The sequence below is a fragment of the Gopherus flavomarginatus genome, chromosome 6, assembly GCF_025201925.1.
Source record: "Gopherus flavomarginatus isolate rGopFla2 chromosome 6, rGopFla2.mat.asm, whole genome shotgun sequence".
Lineage (NCBI taxonomy): Eukaryota > Metazoa > Chordata > Testudines > Testudinidae > Gopherus > Gopherus flavomarginatus.
Window position 1 is genome coordinate 85,036,931 of NC_066622.1, and position 13,812 is coordinate 85,050,742.

Genomic DNA, 13,812 nt, shown 5'->3' on the forward strand with positions numbered 1-13,812 from the left:
AAATCAATAAGATGAAATTCAGTAAAGACATGGTCAAAGTACTTTACTTAGGAAGGAAACATCAGTTGCTGACTACAAAATGGGGAATAACTGTCAAGGCAGGAGTACTGCGGACAGGCATCTGGGATGATAGTGGATCTCAGACTGAATGTGAGTCAACAGTGTGATGCAGTTGTGAAAAAGGCGAACATCATTCTGGTGTGTATTAAGAGTATCATATGTCAGACACAGGAGGTATCTGCTCTTATCTCTTGGCACTGGTGAGACCTCAGCTGAGTACTGTGTCCAGTTTGAGGTACCACACCTTAGGAAAGATGTGAACAATTTGGAAAGATCAGAGGAGAGCTACAAAAAATGTAAAAGGTTTAGAAAACCTGACCTATGAGGAAGGGTTGAAAAAATTGGGCATGTGTAGTTTAGAGAAGATAAGGCTGAGGGGGAACCTGATAACAATCTTCAAATATGTAAAAGATTGTTATGAAGAGGATAGTGATCAATTGTTCTCCATGTCCACTGAGGATAGGACAAGAAGTAATTTGCTTAGTTTGCAGTAAGGGAGATTTAGGTTCGTTATTAGGAAAAACTTTCTAACTGTACTGATACTATAAGCACCTGAACAAGTTACCGAAGGAGGTTGTGGAATCCCCATCACTGGAGGATTTTAAGAATAGGCTGGACAAACACCTGTCAGGGATGGTCTAGGTATACTTGGTCCTGCCTCGGTCAGCACAGCGGAGGCTGAACTAGAAGAACTCTTGATGTCCTTTTCAGCCCTACTTTCTATGGTTTTATTATTCTAAGGCTCCCCCAAATGAAGGATCCATATGGGGCAGCTGCTCCAGTGCTAATGTGCTGTTTATTGAGCTCTGCCTGTGTGCTGAGTGCTACACTAAGCAAAGATCCCTGCCGTCCCGGAGGTTGCAGCTAAAGAGCCAGATTATGGCTTTATCAGTTACTGTTGTATTTTCCCCTGTCTCTATATGAATAATACTCTATTTGCTTCTGTTTATGACAAGAGGGGGCTGTTTGCTTGTATCCACTGATAGGATTTTGGTTGGATTTTTAATTTACTTCTTTTTCAGCAAGTGGAGTCAGCGTGCCTAGTATAGTTTTTTAATTGGCGTTAACACTGTGCTGGGAAGTGTTCCCAGGGTGTTAATGATATGGAGAGCTTGTGCATTCAGATATAACTCATCCAACATTAGGAGATGAGACTCAACTGGAAGAGAAATTGCAATCAAACAATTCAATTTCAATGGCACATAACCAGGTGTATCAGTTATACCTGAAAAAGCAGCTCAGGAAACAGTAGGGCATAAAGATCAATGAACCCCATTATTTCCTATTGGGAGACCTCAGAAATCTCAGACTTGACATGAATGTCAGTGTTTCATATTACCTTCAGCAGTAGAAATTTCCTGCTGCCCTTATAAGAAAGTCCCTAAAAACTGCGGCAGGTAAAATGTTTCAATTACCATAAGAGATTTTTGATATGACTAGAGCATAGGCTTGCAAAGAAGATGCCAGATTGTATGGCTAATATTTGACTTACAGTGGTGTTCCCTCCGTGCATATCCTCTTTTCCCCCATAAAGGATGAAAACTGCAAAGGATGAAAACCTTACTGAGTTTTTGATCACTTAGTTTCCATCCTGCAGAGACTTCAGTGGGAAGGGGTGGATTTGCGTAAGTTCATGTTGAAATACATTCCCACACACTTACATAAAATTCTTTTTCTGTAGCCCTTATGCTGCATTGTCTACTGGATGATTATGTGTTTCTTGGGAGTGATATTATTATTGACATTTATGTGTACTGGGGCAGTTCCTAGGAGTCCTGATGATGGAACAGGGCCCCATTATGTTAGGTGCTATACAAACACAACAAAAAGGAGATCCCTGCCTGAAAGAGTAGTTAGTGTATAAGACTGAGAACCAGGATTTCTAGGTTGCCACTGACTTGCTGTGAGATCTTGGGCCCTCTTGACTTAGTTTCCCCATCTGTACAATGGGCATATTATTTGCTGCGCAGCGGTATTGTTGGGCTTAATTAGTGATTTGCTTTCCATAGACGAAAGGTATCACATATTGCAAATATCAAGTGCTATTTTTATCACTAATGTTCATGGCATCTGAAACACCCAGTATAGCTTTTTAAACAGATAATACAACTGGAACAGCTGCCACAGACAAATATGCTAGAAACCCCCAGCAGGATGTCTCAGAGAGGTAGAAGAAAGCAGCTAGAAGGCAGAAAAATAGTTACGGATTTGAAGAGGAAATAGACAGGATAGAGATATATAAGGTTGAAGAAATAGAGAGTGAGAAATATAACAGTGAGGCAATTAAAAAGTGGAAAGTTATAATGACAAAAAAAAAGAGTGAGAAAAAGAACACATTGACATTGAAGTCATTGGAATCAATCCAGATATAGGCCTGTGTCAATGAGAGCAGAATCTGGCCTGAAATGTGTGTAACATCAACACAAAGATTTTCAGAAACAAAAAAATTTGAAGTCAATGGGAGCTGCTGGATATTCATCTCTTTTGAAAATCAGCTCCCTTATATAGGAAGTCAAGATGTAGACACCTCACTGTGACGCCCAATTTTTTGAGAAAAATCTCAAGCCAAGTTTTTTTCTTTTTCATCTTTTATTTTGCAGTAAAGCAAAAATAATGTTGATTCCTCTGCCTTTTCCTAGTTATTTGGTGAATTACAAAGTTATATTTATAATTTTCCTGGGAGTTTTTAAATGGAAAAGCCTAGGGAAAACATGATTTGGTTTGCAATTTTGTGCGCTTATTTTCCAAACTCTTCGTACTCACTGGGGCTGGGTTAAGCTGGATCTTGGCAATATATACTACCAGCATACCTCTTCTTCCTCTGTTACTCTTCGCAATATTTAAACTTTTATTTTAAGAAAACAACACATTTTTAGCACTTCCAAAGCAGGGATTGCCATACAAATGAGACCTGATGCACTGCAGTCTGACTGAATATTCCAATAGCCTCTCAAAATAATCCCTCTATCCTTGCGGATAACCAAATATGCTGAGTGTCAGCTTCAGATGCCATGTTGCTTGATGTTCCAGAGCCCTTTAGCCCTCTGCTCCATTGTACTGTGCCTTGATAGGTTTAATTTCTATATCTGAAGAGTGAGCAAGTGATCTTTGAAAAGCTTTTTATTACAAAATCTGAGAAAATACAATAAAACATTCATGCTGCATAGTTGCTATTGACAGCACCACAATCCGCAGCACATCAGCTGTAGTTAGGGAGCTAGTAATCTGCAGCAGCATTGTCTATCTCTGCTGCTAAAATAACCACATGTGCTATAGTGCAGACATCAAAAGGATATTGAACTGCTGCATGATTTTAAGATGCTTTATAACGTAGGGTAAAAATCTTGCAAAACTCAGTGTTTCTGAATGGTTTAAACCAGGAACGAGGCAAAACTTGGTGGTTTCATCAGACAATACACACTAACCTTGTGTGAATCCTTAAATCTGGAGCCCACTTTTGCCACGTTTATTTTTAGGAGAGCATAGTTCACCTCTGTGGGCTGTGCTTGGATCATTCATGCTGCCACTGACAGAGCCAGGAAAAAAGATCTTCCTTCTAATCACCTTGCCACACAACTTCCTCAGCCACGATCCTTCCTTTAGGAGAAGGAGCTATGACTTGTTGTGGGCAGTCTGTGGTATAAGCAAATTTCACTGTTCACCCAGCTGGAAGAATTACTCAGCTACAATACTTTTGCCACAATGTAAAATATAAGTTTCCATAAGCGTGGCTTTGTGTACTGAACCCTCAGAATTTCAAGGCAGAAAAGTTCTGAGTATAATTTTTAGAGTTGTTTGTAGTTCTTACTAGAAAGAATGATCTTCCTAGTGTTAGAGCATTGGACCGGACCTCAGGACTCCTGAGTTCTACTTCTGATTCTGGCACTAACCTGTCGTATGATCTTGGGTAATTCACATTACTTTTTTGTGCTCAGTTTACCCACCTGTAAAATGGGGATAACGCCACCTGTCAGGCCCAGTTAATTGATGCTAGAAAAGTATTTTAAGATCCTGGGATGAAGGGTGCTGTATAAATGCAAAGTAGGATAATGGACTTTCAAGGATGTTGTCCAGTAAATGCCCCACAATGTTTTGAAAATGCAGTTTCCTCAGGAAATGTCACTTTTGATAAAAAGAATCAATTCACCACACAAGCTGGCACTGTCTTCTCAAGTGTTTAAAAATAGAAATAATATCTCTTTTGACCATCTTGTAGGTGAATTAGACTGATTAATTTATAGGATTTATTCATTTGCGTGCAAGTGACTGGCTGATTGGGTGTGTTGTGTAAAGAATTTAAATGAAGGGAAAGCTAAGTGGAAGAAAGGAGGTTGACATTTACTTAGTTCTGAGACTGGGTAAGCCTGTGGTCATTCTGACATCTCTGTCAGGGGAGAGTTTCATAGTCCAGGTCCAGCTCTTGTGGAAGTTGTCTTCAGCATTCACGGGGCTTCACATATTGACTTACAGTTCCATTGTTCCAATGAGGCGTAGCTGTCCTGTGAGGATGGGCAGCAGTCTTCCTGTCAGCTGCAGATGGAAGTGGACATTTTAATGCTCCCATGGCTGGCTGGGCACCCTATAGCATTGAGAACCCCAATGGTGTGGACGAGCTTAACAATCCGTGAACAGTTACCCTCAATAGTGGGGAATGTTACAGAGGATACAAATCATTCAGAGCTCTTACTTCTTCCTACCAGCATCACCTCAGCCTTGCTTGGGTTCAGGGTTAGTCAGCTACTCTTCATCCAAATGAATTGTATGAGGAGAGAGGATTGAACTTTGTGGTATTCTGCAGCTGAAGGCTCTGGAAGGGGAGGACCAGTTGCCCACACTGATTATCTGGGTTTAACCAATAAGCAAAAAATAATGAATCGTAAATATTGAACTGTATACTTATGATCTGGTATTTGCTTCTGACCTTAAACTCTGTGACTCTATGAATACATTCCTAGAAATCGGAACTGGTTTACAAAACTTCACTAACCATAAAAAAGGAGCTAAATGCATAAGGAATACTTCACTGAAAACATATCCTGGTTGAAATTGGGAAGTCTTGGGAATGACTAAATCTCTTTTCAGGTACACATGTGTACACTCTGAATGGAACTGACCCAGAAGGAGATCCTGTGACCTACGGAATGACCTATGAAACTGGGTCAAGAAGTTACTTTGCCATTGATACAAACTTTGGAAATGTCACCTTGATTGAGGAGCTTGATAGAGAGGTAAAGTACAATGAAATGGTACCCACCTGCATGTTTCTATAATGGATTCAAGTTCTTAATTTGATTAGTAGTTTTAAGGGAGAGTGTCAGTTCAGACCCTGGTATAAATGGTAACTTGAAGTCTTTCAGTCATCATTTGAGGACTTGAGTTATTCAGTCAGAGGTAATGGATCTGTTACAGGCCTGCAACGTGTGGGGAGGTCAGACTAGATGATCATGACAGTCCCTTCTGGCCATAAAATCTGAGTCTATTTGGCCTCCAAATCATGTAAACTTATTCTGCAGTCTAATTCTATCCATATTAATATAATACAGTATATTATTGCACTTGTCACCTCCTTTTCCAGTTCATTTATAACACTGCTTCTACTACAGAATCCTGGAGTACCCAACTGTTAAACTCTTGCCAAGTAGAAAATTCACTGTTTATTCCTATGCTGGTTTTCTGTCTTTTTCCTGATGCAGCTAAAGTTCTCTAATCCTAGGAGGTGGAATCTGAATTTCTTTAGGATTCTCCTAGATGTGGGATGAGTTGGGTTCTCTGTAATTATTTTTCAAGGATAGATTGATTATGATACCAAAAATGAATATTGCTCAGCATATATACTCTTTCCCACATACACACAAGCATATTTTCTTAGGGGTTAGACCCTCAATTAAGTACCATGCTACCACTGTTGAATTTCCTTAAATATTTCATTTGGGATGCATTACAAATAAATAGAAATAAGTCACTAAAATGGGTTAAGAAACATGTATCCAGTTAAATGAAAGCCCTTCCCATCAGCTCAGGAAAGTCCCACCAAACATGGCATATTAGGCAACCTTGTTCCAAGATGAGATGCTCTAAACTCCTGATTTGACCTATTTTGGAGGCAAATCCTTTTCAAGTGAGACTGCCCAATATTTATTAAATCCCTTAAACTACAGTGCACTAAACGAGCAGAAGTTTCACACAATACCTTTTGAGTTACTATTTTCTTGAAAAATGCAAAGGTTGACTTCCAGCAGCTCACACATAGGAACTGCTGGATCAAATTGCGTGGTCCATCTAGTCCAACATTCTGTCTTCAACAGTGGCCAATACTGGATGCCTCAGAGGGAAATACAAGAAACCTCACAAAATGTCAATGTAGGCTAATTCCCGCCCCCCATGAAAGACTCATCCTAATCCCTAATAGTTAGAGATCATCTTATGCCCCAAAACATGAGGCCTTATTTCCTTTCCAATGCCCTCTTTGTTAGTGTTAACTGTTATAACTCTGGGTATTCTTGTGATCCATTTAAATATGCAAACCCTCCTTGAATAATTTTTCTAAATACTGGACCTCTGTTTAAATGAATTGTCTTTGTTTGCAGAAAGAAGATGAGATCGAAGTTATAGTCAGTATTTCAGATGGCCTGAGTACAGTGAGTATTCACATGTGCCAAAGCTTGTCAAGCTCATCCTTTCTGCATTAGCTACCTTTCAGACAGTATCTTGTTTTATAAGAAAACATGGTCCAATGAGGGTCTTATGCCACTTATGCTCTTCGATGAAATCACAGTAACTCAGACCTAAATCCAACTCCTTGCAGTCATTTCAAACTGATTTTGGATTCTGTGGTCCAAAGCAAAAGTCTGACTCAAAGTAGGCTGTAAAACCATGGTATCTTTTCATATAAGGTGTCACCTTAGGCTGAGACCACAGTAGGTCTCAAGCCCAAAGAAGAGTTGGGCCTGGTCAATTTTTGGAGACCTCTAATGAAAAATTCAGTGTTGCAGGTGTTAGTGTTGGAGAGTCAGTAGCTGACGTTCCTCCCTTTGAGTCACTACTGAACTTGCATGGTATGGCATTGCACTAAGAAGCTTTGTGTTGCTTGGGGTGCTGTTTTTGTTTGTTTGTTTTTGTTTTGTTGTTGGTTTGTTGTTGTTGTTGAAGGTCTGATTATTAAGGGCCTGATATCATTTTCATAAGAGTAATTGAAGTGACTGCACCAATATCCTGACCTAATTCCACTTGAGTCTCATACATTTCCCTGTTGTTTTTATTTGTTTTAAAGATAGGAAGGATGGTTTTATGATTAAGGCACAGGACTAGTAGTCAGAAAACTTGGGTATTATTTCTGGATGTGCCACAAAACTATCCATGGGAACTTGGGCAAGTCACATAGGCCCAGATCCTCAAAGGTATTTCAGTGCCTAACTCCCATTGATTTCAGTGGAAGTTAGGCACCAACATACCTTTGAGGATCTGGGCCTTAATCTCTGTGTTTTCATTTTCTCCTCTGGAAAACTGGAATAATGATACTCTGCAATGCTTCCTTACTCAGAGGAGTGTAGTGAGAATAAGTGTTTAGGAGGCTCAGATATAATGAGCAGTGCCATAGAAATCTCCTTAAATAAAAATGATGCAGTTTTGCTAGGAATTGATGTTAGCTACTGCATTCCATCCCAGAAGAGGTGCTTTATGTTGGATGTCAGAGTGAGCTCTCTAGGTATAAATGGGACCAGATTTTCAAAGTTAGCTGCACGCATTTGCACACACACACAATTAATGCACACTAACACCAGTGGTATCAAATGAGGTATCTGTGCAAATCATCACCAGCTAGGCACCTAGGTAGCCTTGCCTATGCACAGATATCTCATTTGTGTGCATGCATCAGGTATGTTTTGAAGCTCTTGAAGAGTCTAGTAAGTGTGAAAGTAACTTTGAAAATCAGCCCCATAATATGTTGTTCATAGAGTGCTCTGAGACTTTTGAAAGTAATTATATACATCAGTAAATAATACTCTCATGGAAAGCTTTACATTGCCTTTCCTTTTTTTGCAGCGGGGGGTTTAGGGGTAGGAAATTCTTTAAGAAGCCCATGATGTTCTCTCCATTTTCCTACTGAATGATGGTAGCTTGACATTCCACAACAAAGCAGTTTTTCACTGCTATTGAACTCCTTAGCCAGTCGGGATCATAGTATGCAAATGAACAAGCGTATAGTGTTGTTTAGTTTATTTCAATAAGTGTTCATCATATTCCACTCCAGGTTGCTGAAAAAGTCCGAATCCTTGTTACAGATGCTAATGATGAGAGTCCAGAGTTTATCAACACACCTTACATAGTCCAAGTCCCAGAGGTTGGTTGAGAGTTTTTTCCATGCTATAAGTATGTTTGAATGGGGAGCAGGGAAGAGAAGCTATTGTGTTTTCTGTAACATACCATCACTAATGTGATTAACTCAGTGTGTAGCTGATTAGGTTTTGAGTGTCACTAAAGTGTACGGTTAGTGAGGAAGTCATGCTGTGGTGTTCTCCACTGTCTGAATGCGCGTGGTCTCCCATGGGAAAGCTGTGATGCTTATTTGCACACTCTTTTCCATAAGAAGCCTGCTCCTGCTCCCATTGAAGTCAATAGGGATTTTACCACTGACTTCAGTGGGAGGAGGAGCAACATCATAGAAGAGGAAGATTTCTGTCTCCTTGACCCCTACACAGACATTTCTCTCTTCCTGTTTCTGCCCCAATCTTTCCCTTATTTTTAATACATTTTCTTCCTCACTTTCATCCCCACTCATACATGTGCCCATTCACTCTCCATCACATTCTGTTTCATTCTCTCCTGCCTTTCAATCACTTTTCCTTCTACCTGCTGAATCCCCCATTCCTACCTGCTTTTCTTTTTTTGGTTTCTCATTCCTTTCCAGCTCTCTCTCGTTCATTCCTCATTTCTTGCCTCTCTCATCTTTTCTCTCATTACTCTGCCAGTCCCCTTGATTTTAGTAACTGTTTTGATTCACAGAACACTCCCTCTGGGAGCAGTATTTTTAAGATCGAGGCAGCGGACAAAGACACGGGTTCCGGAGGAAGTATCACCTACTTCTTGCAGGTACTGGCATTACATGTATGTTTAAAAGTAATCTCATTTACTGAGGTGCTCAGGCCTCAGGAGGATAAAAACAAGGCCATGGAGCTTGTTAGAAGTGCCACCATAACAGTAGGAGTGATCCCAGACAATGCATGAGATAAATAGTTTCTAAATTAATATGCACCTCCTAGGAAAAGGCTGGGGTGGTTGACTGTGGACTGGGAACTGTTTGCATGCAGCTTCAGTTCAGGATTCAATCATCTTCAGCCCTATTCATGCCTTCTCTGATCCCCCCTCAGTCTTCCTCAGCTGCTTCTAGCCACACGTGGTTCTCTGCAGTGCTTCAGCTACAGCACTCCTTCTGCTTCTCGGGATTGTTTTTTTTTGTTTGTTTGTTTTTACTGTAGTAGTTCTACTGGTACAACCTCTGGTGCAGATGCAGTTAGATCAGAAAGAGGTAGCTTAGACCAGTATAGATTATTTCCTTCCTCTATGAGAATAAGCTAAATAATAATAATATTAATAATAATAAGCTACCAGTATAAGTACATTTACACCAATATAACTGCATACACAGTACGGGTGATGTACCGCTTTAACTGTGCCAAGATAACTAAAGCTGTGCAACTTTTATACTAAGTAAGGCCTTAGTGTGGGAGGAGTGAACAACATGGCTGAATTATCAGGTGGGTCAGAAAACCTCTATTGCACTCCCGATAACTCTGGATAAAAGTCAGACAGCTGAGAAGGTCAGTGGAAAGAGAACTCTCCTGTGACTGGTTCTGCATTGTGATCTGATGGTGCAGTAGGGTCCATCTGCCAAAAAACTAATACATACAGCTAAATATTTTTCTATTACCTCCCTCATATATATTCACACATCCTTTCATTTTTGCTGCTCTCCTCCTGCTCAGACTTGCAACACTGATTAATTTACCCACTGTTTTAAGGTTCTAATAGAATATCTGTCTCCTGCCACGTCATTGGCATTCTCTTGTTTCCTGCTTCCTTTTCTCCTCCCCACTTATTCTTGTTTATCGGGAGCCTAGGCAAGTAGCAACTATCACTTTTGCGCTGTCTCAGTGAAGAGAAGTACAAACAAGGGCACTGCCTTGGGTGAACTGATAACAGATATTTGAAAGGCATGTTTGAAAGGATTGACCACGTTCCCTCGTCAAGACAATCCTGTAAAGAAAAGGTGGCTACAACCTGAGCTACTGTTGCTAAAAACTTAGCCTGCCGCTGAATAATTTTGATTCTCCCTAGTAAGAGGAAGTGGTACACATAGACTAACTCATTCATTACAGTATTTACTTAGACAAAAGTGAGTGCAGGAATCCTTGTCTACTTGAGAAAATGCAAATATTTATGTAGAATTAAAGCTAATCGTCTTAACATGAGATAACTGAAAGAAAAAACATCCTAAACCAAGTACTGTAATCAGACAAAAAAGACACAAAAAGCAAACACAATGATCTTACTGCAAAGGAAATCTAACTCTCCTTTAAATTCAATGCCACTTACAAATCCACTCTGCAATTCTGACAAGTCCCTCAGATCAGGTCACTATGTGAAAACTCATTTCTCTCACAGAAATTGAGTCTCTTACTTTTTTTCACAGTCATTTTTGTTCTGCGTTTTGCCACTCTGTTCCACTTTTGAAATGCTAGTGACCCTCATTTTCTTCTTAGCAAGAGGCAGAGCTAGCAGACAATATGTTGCATTGTTTAATGTCACCCGTAGTCAGTCACTGAAGAGGCACATTATTTGCAGAGCATTTTTATAATACCATGACAATTTTCACAGGCTGTGCTTTTGTTTGACAGCACATTTCTATCTGTCCTATCCCCTTGTTAGGAGTTGCTCATTAACTCCTAAAACTTTCACCTTTGTGGCAGAAATTTTCTAGATTTGTGCTCTTCCTGAAGGTAATTTTTGTTGGTTTGAGGAAAAATTGGTTTAGTCATTTTTGAATATGAGGACACTGAAAAAATGTCTTTTCCCATTATAAAAAAATGATTGATTGCAAACTTTTTGTGAACAATGCTAGATGCAGCCAGGTTAGATGAATGCAGAAAATTGAAATTTGGCACAAACATAGCCTTACTGTTAAGAGTAGCCTTTGAGTGTCCTGTTGAAATTTGCTTTTGATATGACCAAGTTATGATCCTTTGAAAATCTCATATGTAATTCATTTTGCATAGGGTTTTTCACTAACCTCACAAAATGTGCAGCGAAGAAAGGCCATGCCATACATGTATATATGACTAACATATCAGTCTAGCAAAAAGTCCACTTAAAGTGTGCATTGGTTGAAGCAAAAGGCTCCACAAGAGCTATTGGCTCACTCCCTGAGAGCTCCCAAGTATCACATAACAGCGGCACGCTCTCTCTCACGTGTTGACCTTTTACAATATACAGGATAGAACATTCTAGTAGTGGTGTCTATTCAAATATGTCAAGATTTTCAACACAACCAGTGAATTTTGGGTCCTTCAATGTTTGGTACCCACCATGAGACACCTTATAAAGCCCTGATTTTCAGAGGGTAAATGCTCAGCACCTTATCAAAATCAGGCTTCTTTAAAACACTTCAGATGAGGCATCCAAAATTCAGCAATCACCTTTGAAAATCCTGGCCAGTGTTCCTGATAATGGATTGTACATGAACAATTACCAGTTTCTTGGAAGCCAGTAGAATTTTGAAGCCCTGAAGGAGGGGGACAGCTTTTTTGTGGGTTGGGGTTTTTTTTTCATCTTTTTATTTTCTAAAACAAAAAACCCAACTAATTCCATTCAATAAACTGTTAACAGAATATTGTGGCTATATAGTTAAATATTAAAGGCTGGGAAATGTCTAAGTTAAGGTTGCTGCATTATTTTGAATAATAAGAAAATTGTGATCTGTTCATAAATTGTTCCTGATTCACGTGAATGAATCACGTGAATCATTCATTACAGACTGTTTACCCACCTCTGTTTATTATTCTAGTCTATATCTTTAGCAAGCTAAATAAAAGTCCAAATACCAATCTTGTTTCCATACCAGTAATCTTTCACCACTTCTCCTCTTCTTTTATTCTAGAACATCCGTACTAATAAGTTTACCATAGACCGACACAGTGGTGTTCTTCGCATCAAAACAGGGATCACTCTAGACTATGAAAAATCAAGAACTCATTTTGTCACCGTGGTAGCAAAGGTATCAAGCTCTTTACTGAAAGGATAGGCAGGGAGGGGAAGGACTTTAACTGTGGAAAGCCACAGCTGAGGATGGCCCAAAGAAGAATGGGGAAGAATTAGACCCAGAGGAGTATGCGTTCTGAGTTACCCTCATTCTGGCTAGTGTGGTAATCCGCAGTGTGTGCACTGTAGTAGGGAACCCACCATTATGAAGGCATGAAGCAATATCTAGGAGTCGGAGTTACCAGCACATAAAGTAGAGTAATTAACTGCAGTACTGGCAGTGTTTGTGTGCATCACTGCTCTTTGTCAGTACAGCAGGTGGAGAATAGTCATGCTGCAGAACAGAGGTGACACATCTCTTCTCCAAAAGCCATATATTTTCTTCCCTCTTTTATGGGCTGACTAATGGACCATAGTTATTCATATCCTGTAGAGGCAGCTGCACATTCCACTCCTCTCCCCACGACTATAAATCCTATGGAGTATGTGCTTGTGGCACTGCTGTAGACTCATAACAGACTGTAAAACTATTGAGTCTGAGGTACAGAGACTTGCAGAAATATATGGGACCTGTAGTTCTGACAGACATGTTTGGGCAGGTGCTATGAGGTGATACGACTTCTGCTAGGCCACAAAAAACATTTTTGAGGACCTACTAAGTGCTCTTGTGTTTTGTGAGTAGAGGTTGACCTGGGCATCATTTAATTTTTGGGGGCCAGATTTGAGCCAGGGAGGAGTTTGTGGCAAAATGTGGTCCAAATTCACCTGTCTTTGTTATAGTGCAGAAAGGCTGGGATTGGGGGAGAGTGGACATATCCCTACATAAAAGTGCTTTATTCTTGTTACAGTGAGGATGCAAAACAATTCACTGCTTTAATAGCCAGCATAATTATTAAGGGGTTAAAATCTTCTCATATACTGAGTCGTCTCGCTAATTGGCTCCATCGTGTCAGTAGCACAAACAGAGTTGATCAAACCGTGGCCACTTAACAATTCCCAGCTTTATGCTCTTCCACACCTTTGACTGTATCACAAGAGTCCCTGGGAGACTTTGATCACACACAGAATGTAATCTTCCCCAGCAATGCACTTCCTAGAGCAGTGTCTTTTGTTATGCCCTACATTTAGCATGAAAAATTATAGATGTTCCTCCAGATTTGGCCTCTTCTTCTCACTCACCTGTTTCCTGCAAAGAATGATTTTCTTTCTTAGGTGGCATTGATAAATAGGAGCTCAAACACAAAATAACACATGTGATTCCATGTACCAGCACAGCCAAGTTTTAATGTAAAAAATTACTCCAGGGAGACTCAGTACTGTCTGCTTAATAAAAGAGGGAACCAAACAAACCACAAATAGAGGGAATAGGACAGAGCAGAGTTTTCTATAACTCTTGGCATTCGTTGATTAGCTCTAAAGCTATCTGTTTGTCTGTTTCCATCTGTTATTGACCATTTTCTTGCTAAGATTAGAATAAATATCTCCACAATTCTTGTT

The 13,812-nt window shown here is 39.9% G+C and overlaps 1 protein-coding gene across 2 annotated transcripts in view; it reads left to right on the forward strand.

Moving 5' to 3' along the window:
* Nucleotides 1-13,812, forward strand: part of CDHR1 (cadherin related family member 1) — a 61,361-nt gene that overhangs the window by 3,965 nt on the left and 43,584 nt on the right. Inside the window, exons 3-7 of one of the 2 annotated variants that reach the window (XM_050959089.1) lie at nt 5,143-5,288; nt 6,648-6,698; nt 8,312-8,401; nt 9,064-9,150; nt 12,215-12,331. In XM_050959089.1, coding sequence (XP_050815046.1) covers nt 5,143-5,288; nt 6,648-6,698; nt 8,312-8,401; nt 9,064-9,150; nt 12,215-12,331 — 491 coding nt within the window. The remainder of the gene's footprint in view (nt 1-5,142; nt 5,289-6,647; nt 6,699-8,311; nt 8,402-9,063; nt 9,151-12,214; nt 12,332-13,812) is intronic. The other variant, XM_050959090.1, reaches the window with a different exon arrangement.